The following is a 24,129-nucleotide window of genomic DNA, read 5'->3' as shown; positions in this document are numbered from 1 at the left end:
TAATCATTTGTTTGTCTGTACGTGGAATTCGCGTCTACCAATTTCTGTCCCATTCGGATAATTCCTTCATGGTGCGTCGCTTTGCTTTGTTCCTTTTCTTTTCTTTTTCGAGTGTATAATGATGAGCGAAAATATTCTTGGAATGCAGAGACATAGCAGCAGCAAGAACGAAGTTTCTGCGTACAATGCACTTATTGCGAGTTGAGGAGAAAATGTTTGTAGAGCACTTAAATACGACTTAAGTTTCACAAAACTGTGCAAAGAAATATATTTTGCTCCTATTCAACGGAAGATCGGACTTAGTTTCGGCACCTACAGTTACTTTTTTACAGCTTATATCGGTGTTTAGAGTGATGGCTGTAGTGATCAAGCGTCTGTAGCAGCTGGAAATAAAAAAAATTCTGGAGTTACGGAAGATTCTCGGCCCTATTAGGGCGATCCTTCGGAACAACAATCGCAATGGAGGCAAATTGGTATATGCGCGCTGCCCCGCATCGGCTCTCTCGTAAATAAATCTGCGTCATTAGGTGAGACGGTTCAGTAGTGATGTCTTACATGTTACCAAAATTAATTTAGTAGTTTTCTTAACAACTGTCTCTCTGGGATTTTATACGAAATCCAAAAAACGCATATTCATCAGTGACTACATTTTTGTATTACATAGGCGAAATAGTTTCACACCTCTTATGTTATTTTGCTTTTTATCTCGGAATACTTTTATATTTTCACGATAAAATTTGTATGACATGTCTCCATAAACTTCGAGAATGTTCATAACTTTTTTCATTCCAGGTTAGTGCTTCTGTTTATTTTCCACAGGTTGAATTAAAAACTTTTCTTGAATCATTTTGCAGCGTGAGGTTTATTCGGAATTTTTACTAACCCTAGAAATTATCACCAACTGACAATGCTGTAAGACGGTGAGATAACCTTGATCTCCCTGATCTCGTGACGGCCACGGCCGTATTACGGTGATAGCTTAAATGTACGACCGGAACCTAACATCTGTCATCTGTGTTGCCGCTCAGGTAAGTTTAAACGTTCCACTGTTTCTTAACATTTGTCAGAATCTCTCTCACACTCGCATTAATTTTTTCGTGTATTACTACAATTAATGTATGTGGTTTTCTTTTGTCGTCCGAGCGGTAACTGCTGGACCAATAACCAAACAAATTTGAACAGTTTAAGCATGTTTTGCCACACATTCATTGTTTTCAAATGACGTGTTTCGTGAACATGAATATGTACCTGAAAGGGTTTCATTTAATATACATGTTTATGTGAGTCCTATTTACATAGGTTTCTAATCTCCCCATCTATCCTTAATTTAAGTCAGTAATTTGATCAGAATCACAGAGACCGTGGTTGAATACGCCTGCAAATAGGAGAGGTAGCTGATGGCTGGGTCTCAGTCTGGACAGGAAGCTGCAAGGCGGTTGCTCGTTTTAACAAGAGCAGGCTGCACTAGCAGAGCCTATTACAAAGTCTCACTACGTTGCTTTTCAAGGCCAATAAACTTGGTCATGTAATGTTCTAATCACCACAGGGTGAGTCAAAAAGGACGTTAGAAATTTATTGACATAAATTACAGAATCGGTAGATGTGTCATTTCGGTACGATGTGACTACCACTTGTGATGTGGGAGACATCCCAACAGTAATCAGTTTCTTCCCACACTCGTTGCAGCATGTAGGGCGTAACTTGTGCAATGGCAGCATAGACTCGATTTTTCAGGTCGGCTATATTGTTTGGTAGGGAAGGAGCATACGTAACCCAGAGAAAGAGATCCAGTGGTATCAGGCACGGGGAGCCAGGTGGCCATGCGATTCACCCTTCAGTCAGTCCACCAACCTGCGAAGCGATTATCGAGGAAACCACGAACATCCCTGAGGAAATGAAGTGGTGCACCGTCTTGCTGATACTAAAAGACCCCATCTCGTTCATCTTCATCGATCTGTGGAATGAAAAAGTTTTCTTGCATATTCAAATACACAACATCAGTGACAGTTTTCTCATAATTGTGAACACGCGGGCAACCTGGTGATTTATCATGTCACATTGAGAAACTCATCTCAACAATGTTCTTGTGCCAAGAGTAAACTATGGGCCTGCATGGAGGTTCTTTAGCATGTTCGGTGCAAAATTTATGCCGAACAGTGTTTCATGAAACCAAAACACACAGCGAGCATGCTCCACATAGGTGAAGGTACCAATATAACTGTGCGGTATCAGGCGCTCCTCGTGGCAGAATGGAGTACTGATGCTCTATACGAGTCAAATCTGAGGTCGTTAGCTACAAAATGACACATCTACTGATTCTGCAAGTTATCTCAATAAATTTCTATATCATTCAACAGTTGTAAAGTCCTTTTTGACTCACAATGTACACACCATCTCTGAACATCTAGAAAATACCTGTATACATCTACATTAGCCTTTAATTTGAATTAAGGCCATTCTCAGCCAAATTTCTTTAGTTGTACGAGTAGGACGCAGCAGAGAGCGCTAACTGATCACAAGAGCACAATAGGTACTTCGAATCGTTCAGTTTTCCCACTGTCGAAACATCTTTGCTTATAGGTTCAATGACATCGTGATTTTTCGTGTAAGCTTCCTACACTTCATACGATAGGACAAGTACCTGTCTGTTGACAGCGTTCTGTTGTGAAACGCCGTCCGGGGTGACCGAGCTGTTCTAGGCGCTACAGTCTGGAACCGCGCGACCGCTACGGTCGCAGGTTCGAATCCTGCCTCGGGCATGGATGTGTGTGCTGTCCTTAGGTTAGTTAGGTTTAAGTAGTTATAAGTTCTAGGGGACTGATGACCTCGGAAGTTGAGTCCCATAGTGCTCAGAGCCATTTGAACCATTTGTTGTGAAACGCAAAGGTTGCCGGTAGTACCGAAGCTAGATGATTGTTGACAATCCTTGCGCCAGCAGTGTTTTTCGCTCTTGGAGCACGCGTACTCTGGTATCCAGCCTGACGAGTTTGAAAGCCCGCTGTAGCGCTATCTGTGGAGATAACGGTCGTCCTGCCGGCCTATCAGCGCTTGCGGCTGCCCTTAAACGAGTTCATTGTGTTACAGTACAACGTTATAATGAACGACTGAAGCGAGTAGAGAGATTTGCTGTAGCTATATTATTTAACATATTGTCCAGCTATACTATTACTATTTTAAATATTGTCGCAGGGCTTTGCAGACACGTAGATAAACTCATCCTTTTTTTGTTACTAGTGCCCCATATGTGCCCTCCCCCTATTGATTCCACAGACATGAAGTTGATAACCAAGATTTCCCACTTTTGCCGCAGCATCTCCCTGTTAGTGTGTTCAAAGGCACTGTTGATGCAAGTACGCAGTTCTCATGGGTTGGTGGCAGCGAAGACGTAAACACTGAGTCTTTCACATAGCCCCACACAAAAAAATCGCAAGGGGTTAGGTCGGTAGAGCGTCTATGCCATGGCATGAATTACTGATGATCATCCCCCACCCCCAAGGCCGATCTATCATGTCCCCCCTCCCTCCCCCAAGTCCGATCCATCAGGTTCTCATTTCCTGTATGAGAATTCACGAACATCGTGATGGAACGGGTATGGAGCACTATCCTGGTGGTAGGTGAAGCCCACACTCTCAGCATCCTGTTGCAACATGAGCCAGTGTTCCATCAAATGTAGATATGTTCTGTAACGGTCATTTCGCAGAAGAAAAATGGACCGTAGTTTTTTAACAGTGAGACTGCACGGAACACATTAACTTTTTGTGAATTCGAATGTGGTGCACTACAGAAGGGGGATTCTCTGTCTCTCAGATTTGCACATTGTGCCTATTCACTGTGCCATTCACGAATAATGTTGTTTCACCACTGGATATGAGTTTCGCTCAAAATCCATCCTCTACCACAAGCTGTGCCACTGAGCTGAAAATTCAGTGTTGGACATTGTCATCGGGAATCAGGGCTCGTGGCCATTGCAGGTGGTAAGGCTTCAGGTTAAGCTGTTTCCTCAAGATCTTCCAAATGTTCTCTTGTGGTAGGTTCAGCTCTTCGCTAGTTCTGTTCTTCGACTTCACTGTGCTACATGTAGAACTCGGCCGCAGGCAGTCAACCATTTCTTCAATCACTTCAGGCCTACACATCGAGTTCCCCTTGCAGGGGCATCTTGAAGGTTTAAACTAAGCGTACCACCGTCGAATGGAGTTGTCAGTTGGTGTATCTTTGCTGAACTTCATTCTGGAATGTCGTTGCACTATTACGAGAGACTGATGTGAGTGCATTTCAAGCGCAACATACGCTTTTTCGGCGCCTGTGGTCATGTTGCCTCATTGCTCTTTGCTGCACTCTCATGGCACAAATCCGAAGTGCTGCTCAACGGTGCAAAACTTTTGAGTTTTTCAATGTCAATTAATGTAGCTACAGTGAATTTATGAAATTGTTATAATCGTTTATAATGACCATGTACTTATCTCGCTACACGTCATTGTTTGATTCTGGATTTTCAGCACCTTTGCGTTTTATCTTGATGTATTCGCTGAACTTGTTCTTCCGCCGTATCATCATCGTTGTTTCTCCTCTGCTGTAGTCCACCTATTTACTTTCGTCGCCTCACTGTCGGCGCCCTTGGCTGCTCGGCCAGACCCTGCAGATTCCCGATCTACTACTACTACTACTACTACTACTACACACACATACACACACACATACACACATGCACATACTCATACACACGCGCGTACACAAAAACAAAATTATGTATATGCAGCTAGGACCTGCGTTGTAGATATTTCGTAGAAAAGTTAGGATGAAATCATGACAAGTTTTTCGTATCTATATGTAAGTTAAATCAAGCTCTAATATCATGAAAAGATATACTCACCATATAGAGAGGAGACCTTGAATCGCAGACAGGCACAACAAAAAGACTGCTATGCATTTGACCTTACGGCCAAAAGACATTTTTCTAAGCTAGAAAGCACACCCACATGGCCGCTTTCTCTGACCACGATTCCCAGGCACCAGATCATTACGGCACTCAGGTTCATACCGTGTTCCTTGACTTCAGGATGGCATTTCATACCTTTCCACACTGCCTTCCGGTGAAAAAAATACGAGCTTAGTATCATGGCAAATTTGCGACTGGATTCAACACTTCCTTGCAGACAGAACTCAACACGTCGATCTTAACGAAGCAAAATCGACAGGTGTAATTTAAAGAGAACCTCAGGCTAGCGTGATAGGACCGTTACCGTATACAATATATGTAAATGACCTAGTTGAAAGCAACGAAACCTCTTTAAGACTGTTTGCAGATGATGCAGTGGCCTACAAGAAAGAGCAATGCCAGAGGACAGTATCGATTTGCAAATTGATCCGCAGAGTATCATAAATGGTGCAGAATCTGGCAGCTGACCCTGAACGTAAATAAATGTAACGTACTGCGCATTAATAGAAAAACAAACCCCATATAATAAGACATTATTGATGACAAATTGCTGGTTGGTTGACTGGGGGAGGGGACCAAACAGCGACATCATCGGTACCACTGGATTAGGGAAGGATGGGGAAGGAAATCGGCAGTGCCCTTTCACAAGAACCATCCCGGCATTTACCTCAAGCGATTTAGAGAAATCACGGAAAACCTAGATCAAGATGGGCAGACGCGTGTTTAAATCATAGTTCTCCCGAATGCCATTCATGTGTGCTCCACCTCGCTCGATGACAAATTGCTGGAAAGTATCTAGGAGTAACTATCCATAGCGACTTTAAATAGAATGAACACATAAAAGAAATAGTAGAGGAGAAGCAGATGCCAGACTGAGGTTCATAGGAAGAGTCATAAGGAAATGTAACTCATCCATGAAGGAAGTGGCTTGCAAGGCGCTTGTTCGACTGATTCTTCAGTATTGCTCAACAGGTGATCCTTACCTGGAAGGACTGATAGAAGACGCAGAGAAGACCCGTCTTAGAATGGAGCATTCAATCACGGGTTCGTTTAGTCAGCACGACATGCTCAACAAACTTCAGTGGCACACGTTACAAGAGATGCGCTGTGCAACACGATGAGGTTTACTATTGCAATTTGCACTGAACACTTTCCGGAAAGGCCGGCCGCGGTGGCCGTGCGGTTCCAGGCGCTGCAGTCCGGAACCGCGGGGCTGCTACGGTCGCAGGTTCGAATCCTGCCTCGGGCATGGATGTGTGTGATGTCCTTAGGTTAGTTGGGTTTAAGTAGTTCTAAGTTCTAGGGGACTGATGACCTAAGATGTCAAGTCCCATAGTACTCAGAGCCATTTGAACCAACTTTCCGGAAAGAGCCATACTACATATTACATCATCTCACACTCACCTCACGATGTGACCACGACGAGAAAATTCAAAAAATTAGAGCTAATGCAGAGCCTTACCAACAACAGAAAAGTGGGGATCGGTTAGTGATACCAGACGTAACCTCCGCCACACACCGTTAGGCGGCTTGCGGAGTATGATGTAGATATACATAACAATTTGCCCATTGGCAAGGACGCTGATGTCAGAGTATCTCAGCATTTGTGACCCATATCGTCGCTAGAATGGTCCCCCGTTAGTCCCTGCTCTGCTTATACAGTTTCCTTACCGTGTCAAGTAGCCACAACGCCACCAAGAAGCGTTCAGCCTCGCGATGTTCAGTGGTCATAATGTTTTGGCTCAACGATGTATTCTCTTTGTATTCAGTGCTAAAGTCTGGATAAGGAAAAACTGCGATACTAGCAGTCAGCTTTGACTGGTGGCGTAGTACACATGTGACAGACGATATAGGCAACATAACGACTATAACGTCATATCATTGGCGATGTTTTGAAACATGAACAACACAGACAGTTTTCATGGCGAGAATTAAGTACACCGGTGAAAGGTATTTTGATTTGCAGCAGTTATTGTCAGTCGCATATAAATAAGACAAAAATTTCTTAGAAAGAAAAAGAGGAGAGTACCACAAAAACAATTATCCAGCGATAATGCGTGTTGGAGCGTACAATACGAACCAAAAAATTACTCATCGCCAGTAAATCTTGACCAGTATCGGAAAATGCACTTTAGCTATATAGCTCAAGTGGATACAGCGATGCAAATTTCGAACATAGACGTTCTTTTCAGTAGTAAGTAGTAAAAGGATTTGACATGAAAAACTTGAGCTATTTGTCGGAAAGAAACCAAATCGAATATCGTAGAAATGGCTCTACAGCAGGAGTGAAGATCACAATGCACAATCTGACCTAAATATGAGACATTCCGTGGCGGCCGGTTATCTTGTGCTAATGTGCTACATTAGACTGTAACTATCGCACTAGAATTATGTTATTTCTCTTCGAATGTGAGTTGGAAATCGCACTAAAACTTTGCTACTGCACTTCGAATGCGTGCTGGTATACAAATAAAATGGACGGAAACATGTTTTGTAGTGCTCTCCCCGTTATAATTAGAAATCATTGATGACTGCTGAAATGATGGTCAGCTGCGCTACAATTAACTCAGACTTCGACTGCACATGCTATGATGTGACGTCATCCCTTCTGGCTCCATGAGTGCTACGTCACTCACAGCAACGGGTCAATATTTTCTCTGAAAGTGCATGTAACGTATTGTGTGAGCGTAGAGTATGAGAGAGGCTTAAAGAATAGTTGAGCAACAGGAGCATGGCCAAGTGGTCATGTGCACTGGCTGACAATTCACTGGCTCGGATTTGATTCCCGCTGCTTCCATATTTTTTCATTTTATTTTATCCCTCTCAATATTACACGATTAACTATAAAAAAACTAAATGTATTTAAACAGTACAATTCATTACGTTGGTGCGTAAGTTCATTGCATTTTTCCATAGGTTTAATGAACACAACATGTAACGGTACCACCGACCACCATAATCGGCAATCGATGCTAACGTTATACCCCTGCGAGGAATTTCTGAAAGTTGTGACAGTGAGATAACCTAATGGAAACAGAACAGTCAAACTGGGATTCTTTTCCGAAACACACCAGCAGAGTATAACCAACAGTAAACGGTGGGGCAGGAGCAGACGTTCTCCCAGCACAAAACTAAGTTGTAACATTATATATTAAAACTGGTCGCCATCCTAATTAGCCTTTCTTGTGTCAAGCAAAATGATAAAGCAGAAGGCACTGCTAAGGTTAATCTATCCTTCCTTGACACACACACACTAAACTCTTTCCTCATATCTGTTCATATTACAACACAGTAACCTAAACTTGCAGATAGATGTGAAATTAACGAACAAATGACCAATGAGACAGTAAAAGTAACATTTGCCTCTCAACAACAAGTACTTTAAACGAACTAGGTGTAACAATTTATAAAACCAAATACCGACACACAGGAACTAGTAGCAATACTGAACACAGAAGAGCTTGAAATGATTCTGAATTTAAATCAGGGGTTCTGCTAATGATCATAATCTACAGTTTCATTGTTTAGTACAGGGTCTCTATGCTTGTGCATTAACCATCGTGCATTAGAATAGATAACACAATAAATAGTTCTTTCTTAAACTCGGCTTGAAGCAACTAAACAGAATGCAGATCTAACTACACTGGTTCTGAAGGAGCCTTTGCATTTCTTCCATAACTAACTAGCCTAGTACATGAGGACCCTTAAACTTCGAAGAACCATGCTCATTAAGAAAACTACACTAGTTTGTATGAGGAATGACAAGTATTCTAATCGTTAATTATTAATTAAGTAAAGCACAAAAAACTATAAAATTTTAATTAACAAATGTGCTTTGATAAGCAGTCTTTTCACCTGCTCAAAAGTATAATTGGCTGTACAAATGAGAACACAACATTAAATTCAAGCTCAACCACTCACTCATAATAAACCAGGATTTGTGATTTGGGATAAACACGGGTGTAAGAAAGAGTTTTTAGCAACATCACGATTATTATTAAAATCAACCAAATTTCACAAATACCTGGTCTATTTACACAGTGCCAAATATAAACAATTTAGTGGAAGGCTGGTGGCACTGGCCGCGCAATTTACAGTGGCTGTTAACATGGTGGCGATGCAATCATAGCAATACTGTTGGCCATGCCCTGTTACATATCTTCTTGGCGTTGAAATTACATTTTCATAGGGCCAAAAACCACGCCATGATAATGGTGTCAAGAAATGCACCATCCGAGGCCCATAAATACTGCCCTTAAGATCTTCTGGCCTCAAGACTCCAAAAATATGAGCTACAATCATCCGCTATTGCTAACGAGCTGTTAACCACAGCACTGCTCAGCCCAGACTCCTTACCCGTCACAACGGACGATTTGCCACTTGCGCGCCAACCACACCTTCTCCACTCTACAAGGCTACCTCCGTGAGTGCGGGGCTTCCCCTCATCTTTTACATTCAACGCTATGTTTCCTAACTATGGACCAAGCCATTTACAGTACATTACGTAACAATCATTCCATTAGTTATTTAAATCCACAAGCATAATTTAAACAACATTGTTCAAAAGTTACACATAACTGAAACATGTATACGTAGTCTAAGAGTTTCCATGACAGATACAACATTATACATAAGCAATAATACAAATTGACATAGAAATATCGATACAAATACAAAATAGGTCAAAAATGGTTTTTACAAACAGATATATGTAATAGAGACTTTAGTCATCCACAGTATACTCTACTTCACTATTTGCAACAGTCTGCCAGTGCTCAGATAAGAAACTTCCTGGCAGATTAAAACTGTGTGCCGGACCGAAACTCGAACTCGGGGCCTATCCCTAGGTCCCGAATTCGAGTTTCGGTCCGGCATACAGTTTTAATCTGCCCGGAAGTTTCATATCAGAGCACCTCCGCTGCAGAGTGAAAATTTCATTCTGGATACATCCCCCAGGCTGTGGCTAAGCCATGACTCTGCAGTATCCTTTCTTCCAGGAGTGCTAGTTCTGTAAGGTCTGCAAGTGAGATTCTGTGAAGTTTGGAAGGTAGTAGACGAGGTACTGGCCGAATTAAATCTCTGAGGACGGGTTGTCAGTCGTGGTTGGGTAGCTCAGATGGTAGAGCAGTTGCCCGCGCAAGGCAAAGGTCCAGAGATCGAGTCTCGGTCCGGCACATAGTTTTAACGCACCAGCAAGTTTCATATCAGCGCACACTCCGCAGCAGAGTGGAAATTTCATTCTGGAAACGTGGTATAACTTTTCGATTCCGTAACTGTAGAAACTCTGTGTTTTTGAGGAAAAGAACTTACCGAGTCATGTTCGGCGCGCATTTTCATCCTGAATGGAAGTTTCTTGGAGGTTCATCGACAAAGAGCCGAAAAGATGAAAATCCGAGGGGGCAAGATCAGGTGAGTGAGGTGGGTGCTGGATGATTTCCTAACCCAACGCCTGTATAGTGTTTTTTGTCAGTCTAGCAGAATGCGGGCGAGCGTTATCGAAGAGCAGTATAACTTCACGCAGTGTTTGGTCGTTGTTCTTGGTATCCGTCTACAGCACGTCCCACTTGTTGATAATCGATGCCAGCAGTGACGGTTACACCTCAAGGAAGTAATTCGTAGTACACCACTCCGTCTCTGTACCACCAAATGCATCACATTATCTTTTGTGGATGCGCGCAGTTCTTTGCACGGGGAGTTGTTGCTTTTGACTCAGCCATTCCTTTCTTTTCCTTATGTAAGATAATGACACCATTTATCATCCCCAATAACGATACAGTATAGGAATGGTTGTTGCTTTTTTACGAACCAATTAATGACGAGGAAGCAGAGATTCACTAATGGCCAGCTGTTAATTTTTGTGATTTTGGTTTAGCGTAAGCGGTACCCTTACATTCAATTTTTGTACCTTCCGCCTTGCGTGCAAATGTCGCACGATGGTGAAATGATCACAGTTCATCACATTTGCCAGTTTTCGAGTACACTAACGCGGACCTTAATGAATTTAAACGATCTTCATTAAACCACGATGGTCTTCCCGAACGTGAAGAGTCACTACTGTCGAAACGATCATCCTTAAAACGAGAAAACGAATTTGTTGCCGTGCTCTGTCCAAGGCCATAGTCTCGATACATGGCGCAAATATTGCTGGCTGCTTTCGCTGCTGTCACGCCTCAATGGAACTCAGATAGAACAATAACTAGGAAATGTTCCCATGTCTTCACTTGACACTCCCTTTTATAGCGTCAACAGTTCCACGCACTATCTCCAAACGACAAAACGACAATATATAAACTCAAATAGCAACAGTTAACTACAAATAAAAAAAGACAATCGATAAACAAACTCCGAACAGATCCTGGAAGACCATACGGTACTGACCGACCACCGTGTCATCCTCAGCCTATAGGCGTCACTGAATGCGAATATGGAGAGGCGTGTGGTCAGTACAACGCTCTCCGGGCCGTTGTCAGCTTTCGTGATCGGAGCCGCTACTTCTCGATGAAGTAGCTCCCCAACTTGCCTCTCAAGAGCTGACTGAGTGCATCCCGCTTGCCAACAGCGTACTACAGACCGGACGGTCACCCACCCAAGTTCTAGCCAAGCCCCACAGCACTTAATTTCGGTGGTCTGACGGGAACGGGTGTTATCACTACTGCAAGGCCATTGTTCCAGTTACGATGGCTGCCCCTGAGATTCAAAAGGTTATAGACCACCACACTGCAGCACATTGCGAAGACTATGCCCGTGTCGCCACTAAAAATATATATCGTACAGTAATCAAATCTAGTATCAGAAAATAGCCTTTAACTTGAAAGCTTATCGTTCTATCTTTGCTAAACATCCGATCAGAAAAGTTAACTGAAAGTGCGTAACGTTTTCAATATAGCTTCCAGTGGGGTAGGCTAAATGGAATATTGAAGTTCTGTCTTCACTCCCATTCCATCTTCGTTACCTGCCACTTCAGAAATTACGATTAGCGATGTAATTGCGGGCTAGGTAGTAATCATCGAACGTGCTGCAACGGAAACGAACTCAAGTACCCAGGCGCCGGAAGGTGGCTTGGAGAAGTCTGGCAGTTTGCTTTAGTATCAGTGAATGGAGCTTCACCTATGCCACAAATCATCTTTATTTCGTAAGAAATGATCAACTAGCCGCAGACAAATGAATAACTCCAAGGCAAGATCGCAAAAATAAATGATTACTATGATATTGCACGTTAAAGTATGCTCCCCTCAAAGCAATAACTCTGGAAAGACTTGAGAAATACACTGACTTGGCGAGAAATGTAAGAAACTGTCACGTACAAGGAGGTAAGAATATTAGCCTCTCGAATATCTGGCAGACACAATTGAGAAACATGCTCCTTTGCTAATTATGGAGCCCTTGTTGCAAACACTGGTGACTAAGTGGGGAAACAATACGGAGCGGCAGGGATCTGACGCCCAGTGATATCTTTCGTTGACTCCAGAGTCGTTATAAGTCGATAAGTATTACTCCTAACGTTTCACTGACATGACTGATTCAAGTGACAAAAAGCGGAAGCGCCAAAAGCGCAACCTAACGTGGCCTAAATTCCAACCTCGTTAGAACAGCAGAAGGGTTCGTGCAATCGCGATCGACGGCCCACCAACCGCAGTGACCCAATGTCGTCTGCCCAGCACTCGCGCGCCACTCCACTCACTCCGCCTCGAGAAGCACTCAGACAAGTGAAGTCATACCGTGATCCGTAGAAGCGGGAAAGAGAAAATGCGTTAAATTTTAAAGTGACGAATCGTGCCCCCTCTCGCCCCTCCCCCCACCCCTGTCGTAATGTTCCCCTCCTCATCCGAAAATATACTTTATCGTCTACCGGCCTCACTCCCTCGCGAGTACTACTCTCAAATCCACAGGGAGAGGGCAAAAGCTCGTTTCTTTTAAAAATGTCCAATCATTATAATGCTTACAACTCTGCGTCCCTCTGCCTCTCTCTCGCCCTTGCCTGTCTCTGTCTCCTCCAAAATAGTTCTTGGTTGCAGGTACAGGGGGTAAGCCGACCATTGAATTTATGACATTCCAATCGTGGACCACGCATTTTTCTGTCCCCCTTCCGTCCTGCACTTCCTTCTCATGCACAAATCTGGCCACCTGCCTCACACAAGGACCTCCTACTCACTTCCAAAATAACATTGTTTCATGTGGTGGGGAGAGATTTTGGTTGAAGTTTGACGACCTCATCGCGCAAGGCACTTTTTTTCACCCTTGATGTAACATCCTCTTTCAGTGCGGGGGAAGTTTTCCTTAACATCTGAAAGAGCCAAATAGACATTACCGCCCATGCTGGGCCTTTCCTTCCTCTTCTACGACGATGCCTTAAATCTCATCTACCCACATAATCACGCAGCTGCAGTCGCACATGGGATGAGGAGTAAGGGAATTTAAAATGAAGTAACAATACCTAACATGTCCCATCTTCCTTCAAGAAGTCTTGCGTGTAGTCTCCCCACGGTAAAACTGGCATGGCAGACTCTATATGGCACCACCGGCATGACGCACAGATCAGACATTTCGTCAGTATGTATGAAACTGGGACCAATAGTCACCTTTCAAATGAAGACTGTGATTTGCAATTATGAATAATTATATGTACTCATCAGTAAACTTTCCTTTTAATTAATTTTACTGCACTAATCGGTTGTTCTGTTTCACAGTAAAACGTAGTGATGTTATCTGTGCAACTATTAGACAAATTCAGTGATTGTTGTGCCTCAAGCGGAAAGAGAAAATGCAGATAAGACACTTCCTCATCCTCCTTTGTTAACCATCCTTAAAATTTAAGCCCAACTAGCATTTGATTTACTCGTAACATGACTTCAGCATTACAAAAGTTTAACATAGCTTTATATTCACGTAGGAATTCCACACCCAAAATCATTTCTGTTGATAAAAGAGGGACTACTAAGAAATTTGCAGAAAACTCGTGTCCTTGACACCTGAAAACTAAAGAAGTCTGATTGCATACGTCTACACTCTTTCCTTGAATGACTCCCTTTAATTTGGTCATTAATAATGGCAAAGTTGGACAAACAGATGCCTGTTCACACTTCTTAAACATTGTTTCGCTAATTACAATCACAGGGCTACCAGAATCAAGTACAGCTGAAAGTAGAATATTTCCTACCGAGATTTTTATAATTGGGCGAGCATACATAGTTTCGCTGTTATCATTTTCTTGTAATAATGTGTCTCTAATGTCCTCCAGTCCAACAAAGTTGACATAATTTGTATGTCGGCTTTCCGCCGCTACAAACGGTTCGTTTGTAGTCCTTGTTGCTAGTCATTGTTGTGCCGGCTCGTATTGCCGCGAATTATTGCTTGGGTTGGGTGGTCTGATTTCTACATTGACCCCACGCTCTAAATTGGAATTTCTGCGATCATGCCAATTTTGATTTGTCCCTTCATCATAACTGTTTTGGTTCTCATAATTGTTATGACCATAATTTTCACGTGGGCTCGATGCTCTGTATTCTGCATGAGCACCGCGTTCCGAATTGTAATTTGCGTGTCCGCGCCTATTTCGGTTGGCCCTACCGCGACCATTCCTTCTAAAATACTTTTCATTTCCATAACGCCTTTGCTCTCGCGGTCCGCGATCTCTATTACTGTACTGAGAGTTCCTATGATCATAAATTCATTTCTCTGCCGTCTATGATCTGTGTTATACGGTTGATGCCGCATATCGCGCCTATCTTCTTCCGCCCTGTACGCGTGAGGTTCGTCCGAGTTCCACACGCGTTTACGGTCACGCCGCGGATTATTATTTTCCCAATACTGATTACTATTATCTCTTAGTGTGTTTTCGTAGTTGTCAAATTCTAATTCTTGCAAAAGAGCTTGGAATGCCTCCAAGTCATCTTTGCACCTACCTGCCAAAATTATGTGGCGTAATCTGATCGGCAGTTTTGTCAAACAGATACGAATTAATTCCGACTGACTGTACGGATTCGTTAAATATCTGTTCATGCGTATCATGTTTTCAAAATATTGCACTGGAGTTGAAAATTTCGACTGCTCATAACTTTGCATCATAATGATGTAATGTTTTACACGATCTTGTGTAGTCTCTGACCAGTAAGCAGATAAGAATGCGTGATAAAAATCACCATAAGTGTGACATTCACGTACTATTGAGCTCATTCTTGTTGCACGCTCTCCTTCAAGATAACTGCAAATGAATTCCAGTTTGTGGCCAATTGGCCATGTTGGTGGTAAAGAATGCCCAAATTGTTGTAACCACTCTCGAGGGTGGATTTCGTGACTAGCATTCCGAAAAAATTTTTATTTCCTAACTGTGAGAAAATGCTTATAGTCAAACTCGTCATTTTTCTTAGCGGATGAGTTTTCTTTTACAGCATGACTCACGTTTCCTTCATTACGTCCCGCAAACTTGGTCATATCCACGAGAAAAGTGGTCGGCATTTCCATAATTAACGCGCTCATTGTCGTTACCAATTTGGTAATTATCGGATCTACCCGTGTCATTGCTGCGATCGATCTTTTCTTCGATGCTGGCAAGCTGTTTCTGATTTTTTTTTACATCACGTTTGTTTTGCTGATTAATTGTCATCTGCTCTTGTTTAAAACTTTGCAGAGACGAAATTCTTCGGTATCCGCGATCGGTACCGGCTGAGTGTCATCTGACGTCGTATCTAACCCGCTACTCAGTTCCGTCACTTTCATGGATAATTCATCTACCTGTTTAGCTACTGTCGTTAATTGGGTTTCTATCTTTGAAACTTCATTGGTGGTCTGTAATTGCAATGACTCAACATTTTTCGCTAATTCCTCTACTTGCAGTTCTTGTTGTGACGTCTGTCGTTTCACTTCAACAATATCAACATTTTGTACGTGATCAAGTCGGGATACAAGATAATTAATATCTGATTTGAATTCTTCACGTAGCTGACTTTGCAACTGACTGGTCATTTCTTCAAATTTACTATTTATATTGTCATTCACCTCACCCTGAAACAATGTGAGATTCTCGTTAATTTCGTTCTGAAGCGATTTGAAATTCTTTGCATTATTGTCATTAAATTCAGTGAGTTTACTCTTAAATTCAGTGAGTTTACTCTCCTGTCTGTTATAAATTCAGTGAGTTTACTCTCCTGTCTGTCATTAAATTCAGTGAGTTTACTCTCCTGTCTATCATTAAATTCAGTGAGTTTACTCTCCTGTCTGTCATTAAATTCAGTGAGTTTACTCAGTAATAATTGTAAAACATCATTACTGGGGCCGGGGAGTACAAGGTTACTCTTCTCTGTTACAGCAGAAGCAGTGCCTGCATTTCCACTAACAGAAGGAAAGGCAAAATTACTCCGCTCTATCGGAGTGGCAACCAGACCTGAATTTCCACCGAAAGTGGGGAAAACAAAATTACTGTGCACTTTTGAGGCGGAAGCAACGCTGGAATTTCTCATAATGCGTTCTGTTTGCGTCACTGTATTGTCATATCCTAAGTTGCGTGTAACACACAGTTGTTCATCACGCATTGTTGGCAAATGATCGCCTACATTCCAATTCTCCGCAGTATTGTTCGAAAATTCCCGGATCTCAATATCTGAATATTCGGAAACTGCGTTTGAAACCGCTCCTACATTCATGTTTGCAACCGTATCTACGTTAGCGTTTGCAGTAGCATCTGCATTATTTTCCATTTTATTTTGTGCTCGCGTCTTCATTGTTGCAATACGAACGAAAACATGTCACTAAAATACACCGCTATCTTAAAAATTCCACTGTTCAATTTTTGTTAATACGAAGCAGTGCGCAAGCGATCAAAATGCTGTGCCTCCACTAATGATTACTGTTGCGTAAGCTTGCAGTTGGCAGTAGAAAGACGAAGCATATCTAACTACGACTCATCCAAAAACAACGTATCTTGGCAGGTATGTCGACAGGTGAAAATCGCGAGCTCTATCTTCTTATCTCGTGTTTTCTACTGAAAATCTCGTGCTTGTACTCTTGTTAACTTTACTATTACAGAGATCGCCAAAACTTTACTCTTTTTTATTGGTCCTGTGCGCAACAAATAACTTACTTTGTCTTTCTGCTGCCACTGCTTGATCTGCTGCATTCCTTATCTAACAAAAACATAAAAAAGCCTATTATTCATGCTGAGTGCAATGCATGTTCTGTATGGCGGCTCCTGCTGTTGCTGCGGCTGCTGCTGCTTACTACAACTACATATAATTTAAGAGAAAGGGTTTGGTCAAATCTAAACTCGATAAATGATAACCCAAACAAAAAACTATATTCTGAAAGCGATTCTTTCTCATTCAATGAACAAAACGCTAGAAGCTATGTGAACAATCGCTTCGTATGTAAATCTGCCTCCAGTGAGATTAAAGCAATGTTACAAATTAATCAAACCCTTGAGACAGACTGAAATACTTCTCAATTGAATACATAGTGAAACAATTTCCTGACAATTACAAAATAAATCAATGACAAAAACCAATACTTAATCTAACAATGGTTTCCCCTTAAGAATTCAACTCCTATCATTATCAAAATTACCGTCTGCTGCTATGCACATACACAAACCCTTTTCTTCAAATTAATAAGCGCGCTGCAAATTATAAAAAATATCAACTAAATACCAAATCCTGTGTCGCTTCTGGCGGACACGGCAGTACGGCAGCACGGCAGCTCGGCGACGACCCCTTCGCCCAACACATGTGCGCACCACAGCAGGCGGGCTCCTACACTGGCCTCCAAATTGCTACTAATTAATCCGTGCGCTGCGAGGCGCGACAACAATATCTTAGATTCCAGAGCTTGTGTATGCGCGCTGTAGCCAACCTTTAAATCCTAAGAGAGTATTGCCAACTCTCATCTTGATGAATTGCAAATTGATGCACAACTGGTTAAACCGGCGGTCGTTAATGCTTCAGCAATACAGTTTTGAGATTCAGAACATACCAGGAAAGCAGAACGTCGTACCGGGTGTGCTGTCAAGGCTATCAGAAGGACAAGATTCAGTTAATGTTGCGCATCCACGCCAGAAAGACATAAGGATTCATTTTATGCGAGGTGTCGAAGGCGAGCGTCATATATCCAAGATTCTGCGGAACATCAAACAGAAACAGGACGCAGACGAAATATTGAGGATGGTTAAAGAAAAATATGATGATCCTAATGCCGAGAGTAGTGGCAAGATACGTCAATATTATTTAAAACAAGATGGTATCCTTTACCGGCGAAGCAACTTGAAGTCTGATCATTGGAGGCTATGTATACCCAAACATGTAGTGGATGAATTAATAAGATACGTTCACGTGAGCTATGCTCATTTTGGGCCACGTAAATGTATACTAAAATTGCAAGAGAACGTCATCTTCGATAACATGGCACGAAAAGTACGACCAATTCTAAAAACTTACTATCTCTGTCAAAAAACTCAAGTGTCTACGATTCAGCACAAAGGTTTCATGCATTGCATTATACCTCAAAATCCTGGTGAAATTTCAGCTCTCGATCTCTATGGACCGCTACCCAGACCAAAAGGGAATTTTACTCAAAATTTGGTTGTGATGGATGTCTTTTCGAAATTTGTACGCCTTTACCCACTCAGGAAAACCAACAGTAAGATCATAATCAAGAAACTCAGGGAAGAATACTTATTAAATACTGTCAAGCCAGAGTGCAGTTTATCGGACAATGGTCGACAATTTTGGTCACACTTATGGAAAGATTTTATTAATGATGAAGACCCGCGTCCAACCCGACTGAACGTCAAATGCGTGAACTCGGACGTTTATTTCGTGCACATGGTGGGAAGAAACATAAAAGATGGATAGAACGATTGAACGATTTTGAAACAGTAATTAATAGTTTGTCGCATGATTCAACGGGATTGCCGCCATGTACAGTTCTCTTTGGAAAGAAACCTGATAGTATCTTTCATGAACACATTTCCTTTCCGCAATAGTAGGAAATTACGCAAGAGTAGCGCTTTAAAATCGCGTTGGAGACGATGAAGAAACGAGCAGTAGAACAGAAGCTGGCACATGACAAGATAGTGAAGCCCATTACGTACAAAGTCGGTGATTTACTACTTATTCGAACTCATGCAAAATCATCAAGTGCAAATGGAGAGATACAAAAGTTTAATTACTGCTACAGAGGACCATTCAAAATTAGAAAACTTGTTCACCCTAATTCGGTTGAAACTGAAATGGTGCAGTCCGGTCAGTATCATAGCTACAACATTTAGAAAACATTAAACCGTATCATCTATAAGAAGTGATGCAAGACAAGAGATGCTCTGAAACTTCCTGGCAGATTAAAACTGTGTGCCCGACCGAGACTCGAACCCGAGTCGGGCACACAGTTTTAATCTGCCAGGAAGTTTCATATCAGCACACACTCCGCTACAGAGTAAATGGAGTGTTAATTTATGTGGGGTAGTAATAGAATATTTTCCTGTGAATATTGTGTAGTAGTTAGAGTTGTCTGTTTATTATTTTGTTTATTTTTTTGATCACATTCATTCAGTTAGGTCTATGTTTCTATTAATTCAATACAGTGACTATCTGATCATTAGCATTTAATTCATTTCCAAAAAAATATTCATCATCAAGCTAATAGAGACTTGTTATTCGTGTATCACAGTTAGCCATGCTATTTATTTGGGACATTACAGCATTATGTTTCATGTTGCTATGTTAATTCAATGACATTATGCAGTGTGGACAAGCATTTGCGATTAACCTGACTTATCTTGTTGCTAATTAGTGAGTGATTTAATGATATAATTTGATTAAAGTACTGTGATTAAGTGATACTTGAATTTCTTAAACACCATTTTCCTTACACAAATGAGAATTATTCTTAATGACTTGAGGTTCTCCATTAATAAGCAAACAGTTTTATTAAATAATATAATTTTACAATTTTTTTTCCTTTTTGGTCTTTCTATATATTTTTCTATGTTAATTTTCAAATCTAATATCATTATTACATTTTTTCATATTAAAGTATTATTTTGGTGGGGATATGTAAGGATACAGTACCCTTGTGTAGTATCGATTATGCACTATGCAGATATCACACATGGTTTAAGCAAAGACTGGAGTGCAGTCAACAATGTGCGAGTGGGTAGCAGTAGTTTAGTGTTGGAGTTCGTGGGTGGAAGTCAGGTGTGAGAGGCTAGAGAGAGAGGTTGCTTGGTAGCAAGCCCAGAGATGAGTGGATGAATGGCACACAGTGTTTGATGTTCATAAATGTTAATAAATTGAGTGTTTTAATTAATAAATTCAAGCATTTAAGAAAGGAGATGTTATCATTTAATAGTTTTCACAATAACGGAAGTGGACAACAATGAGTCTCATGACAAGGAGTAAAGATATACATTATGCTAAAATAATTAAAATATAACTTCACCTACAGCGTATGCGAATAATTTAGTTCGGTGTGAAACTGGGGGGAGGTTACAAGGGGGTTGGCTGGGAAGCATCCTTGCTGGGGGAATGGGGATAGGGAAGGTTGGTGAACTACCTCCTGCAAACTGACTAAATAAAAATTATGCAAACTGAATTTCATATATCAACAATATGTCCTCTATAATATAATTTACTCTGATCTGAATTTATTGTCATGTGACCCTTCTTTCTAGCAGCACAGCACAGACTGAGTCTTTCCTCCTGCTAACTCTCAAGTGGAAGAAGGGGATGGGAAGTGGGGGTAGGGAGGGAGAAGTGGAGGAGTGGAGGGGAGGGTTGGGAGTTTCTCTCATGATGGGGAAAAGTGGCCCAGAACTGAACTGAAAAGGGGTGACAAAAAAGTGCCCCAGTACAGGCTTCTCTTTTCCCAGAGAGATGGGATGAGGAAGGGGATGGGTTGGCTGTTATAAATGAATTAGCATAACAATAGGTTAAGGGGAAGGGGATAGTTTACCCTTGAATGTATTCTTGCCCTTGAATATATTCTTGCTCTTGAATGTATGCAACCCATACAAACAAAGTGCACTTCATCAGATTTGCTTCACTACTATCTTGTAATGATGGTAAGTGTGTTCCCAATTCGAATTGTTCTCAGGAAATTTCAGGTCCGGCGTTCACACAACAACAAAGGAACACCACCTAAATATCTTAGCCACAAAGGGTTGTCACACTTACATAAACACGTACATACACACACACAACACATCTGCTATTTAGTACTATTAGATAGAATAGCTCAAAAACAATACTATTTTGTGTTTTTACTGATAATACTGCGCGTAGTTTTAAGTTCACTCCTTAACAACTCAACCCTTCTTAAACCAGGTCTTAACGTTACTTCTGTTATTTTCTGGCAGCAGACTACGAATTGTGTGAAGTTGTAAAAGATCGTGAGCAGGTCTTCCTCCAAAAGTGCATAGCTGTGCCGCAAAACACATACTGTACATCATAGTTCTAGTCAAAAATCTGCGCTCTGTCGAATATATGACGTTGTTTGTATCACATTGGTTTTAATACATAACAAACAACACTGCCGTCTCCACTAGCATTGTCAGTAGTATAGCCATCTCCGAAACAACACAGAACCTCACCATCACCGCATGCAGATTGCAAAATAAATGAATGTAAGTTAAACAAACGCAAGAAACGGCACAGTACTTACAGTAAACAACCATCTGTTGTTTACTTCTTCTGCTATTGTTACAGGTTGCAAAGCACGACATTCAAGCCACTAAGTTAGCTTGAGGCTTCTGCAATACACCTTCTGTTCACTTCCTTCTTTCCTCTCTTGCGTTGTCCATTTTCTACCCAGAATTTTTGGAACAGATTTGGCTTGGATACTGTCCCATCTATTACTATTTTTCTATATTTTGTTCTGTGTTCAGCTTCGTGCATATTTAAGCCAATTTCCACTTTGCTAAGCCGTTTGGATTTGCATTTTAATTTCTCAGACTGCTCTACTTTCTTGTCTATCTTCTACGACTCATTCTGTGGCTATGCCGATATAAGACTACTTGTTTTTTACTAATTTCGTCTATTTTTTTCTTCACGGTTATATACTTCTATATTACTTATTAATTTAAATGTTACTACCATCTTTATGCCAGACCACATCCACTAGGATATTGCCACGAACAGAAATGCAAGATTCCTGAATCTCCTCCCCCTACACTTATTCCCTGAGTATGGGACTATTTCTGTCCTGTCGGTCTACTTCCTAAAATCTTCTCTACAATCTATATTTCTTTATTTCCTTTCATTAACTTAAAATGAGTGTTTGCCATGCTTATGTGAATTCTGGCCCATTAACTGTCTGGTAAATATAAATTTTTAGGGAACGACTTTTTATTACAGACATCTATTTTTTAGTGAAATACTAAGAACAGTTTCCGTAATTTTGCCGAGATGGGTCCTTTCTCCCCTGTTTTAAGCTGAATCACTTCTCCTACCCGCTTTATTTAATTCTTTAATGTTGTAATCTCTTCTAATTAAATTGCAATCCTATGCCTAGAAAGTTGAAACAGCCATTGCCAGACTGCCCCTAAAGGAGAATGAAATAATAATAAAGAAAAAGGGACCATAGTAATAATAATTCTTTCCATGCTCTCTGTCTGAGTGTATAGCGATAAAAGAAACTGTCTTTCATGCCCCTGACAGTGTTTTGCAGAGTATACAAGCAGATGCTGGTGAAAGGGAAGGAATGTTAGGTTTCATGTTCCCTGCACAAGGGGATAAGTGAGACTGGCCACTAGACTTACTGGAGAAGGATGATGTAATACATTGATTGTGGACTTGTCCCTTAATCATCCTGCCAACTGCCTGAAATAATTTAGAAAATCTGATGGAAAGTCCAAACAAAACTGACCGCTCGAGGCATGTAAGCCCACCTCTCTGAATTCGGATCCAGTGTCACAACCAATGCCCTCACTCTTCATCACACGTTAAAATCAAATTCCCACCATTGCTTCGTATTAAATACGAGAGACTTTCGGGTATAATAACATAGCGTCGTCATCAAAACGAAATAGTTTGTTGGTGAACAAAAGATTTTGAAGGTGATTGCTCACTGTACATTGGGTTACAAAACTCACAGATGTTCCTGGCAAGGCCGTATAATTATAAGTAAAAGGAAAAAATTCTTCCATTACACTTCTGAAAGATATTTTCATCTTTCTCGTATTGGTATCAATACCATCCACCCAGAGACACCTATTTATTCACTGTTGACACAAAAGTTTTCTGAGTATCGTACCACGTCATAATGTAAACAAAGGAAAAGAAAACGGTTGTCCTGGAGAAACCAAGGTTTCGAACACGGTTGCAGTGGCATTCTTTTGGTTTCTCCAGCATAGTTTGTTCACATTATGAAGCGGTACGACACTCAGAAAACTTTTATGTTAAGTGGTGGTGGTGGTGGTTAGTGTTTAACGTCCCGTCGACAACGAGGTCATTAGAGACGGAGCTCATGCTCGGGTTAGGGAAAGATTGGGAAGGAAATCGGCCGTGCCCTTTCAAAGGAACCATCCCGGCATTTGCCTAAAGCGATTTAGGGAAATCACGTAAAACCTAAATCAGGATGGCTGGAGACGGGATTGAACCGTCGTCCTCCCGAATGCGAGTCCAGTGTGCTAACCACTGCTCCACCTCGCTCGGTTTATGTTAAGTGACTCAAGTCGTAAAAACCTACACAATTATATTTAACAAAAATCCTTTACTCTTTTCCAGAAACTTATCGAAGACCACAAGGCCACATATGTTCCAGGGAAGAAGAGGGATCTCATAGATGCATATTTGTGTGAAATTGCGAAAGCTGAAGAAGCCCAAAATGATAACACAACATTTACGGGTAAGTAATGCGCAATAAACTTTATAACACGCTTCTACTTTAATTATGATTGATCGGGTGTGTTGAATGTTACACATCCCTGTCGGATTTTGCGCCTGCATCTACGATAAGTCTCTTCAGAGTCTTTAACCATCTCCAAAGTTCCCTCCTCTATGCGGATACTGACAATTACAATTATCGCAATTTTCTAAAATGGGGATTATCGCAATTAGATAAAAACATTCCTTTATTAAGGGCGAATGATGCATAAAAGAAACATACATAAGTTTTTATAGGACGGTAAAAATGTTATACTTACAACTCTGTTTTCATCAAAAGGTTTACATGACAAACTCACGGCGGCCGCGGTGGCCGAGCGGCTCTAG

At 41.3% G+C, this 24,129-nt stretch overlaps 1 protein-coding gene across 1 annotated transcript in view; it reads left to right on the top strand.

The window, feature by feature from the left end:
• The window catches only part of LOC124795921 (probable cytochrome P450 305a1), a 59,045-nt gene that overhangs the window by 9,537 nt on the left and 25,379 nt on the right, over positions 1 to 24,129 (top strand). Inside the window, exon 2 of the mRNA XM_047260002.1 lies at positions 23,644 to 23,764. Coding sequence (XP_047115958.1) covers positions 23,644 to 23,764 — 121 coding nt within the window. The remainder of the gene's footprint in view (positions 1 to 23,643; positions 23,765 to 24,129) is intronic.

This window comes from Schistocerca piceifrons, chromosome 4 (assembly GCF_021461385.2).
Source record: "Schistocerca piceifrons isolate TAMUIC-IGC-003096 chromosome 4, iqSchPice1.1, whole genome shotgun sequence".
Classification (NCBI taxonomy): Eukaryota; Metazoa; Arthropoda; class Insecta; order Orthoptera; family Acrididae; genus Schistocerca; species Schistocerca piceifrons.
Note: the sequence above shows the minus strand (reverse complement) of the source record. Positions and strands in the feature narration are given on the sequence as shown.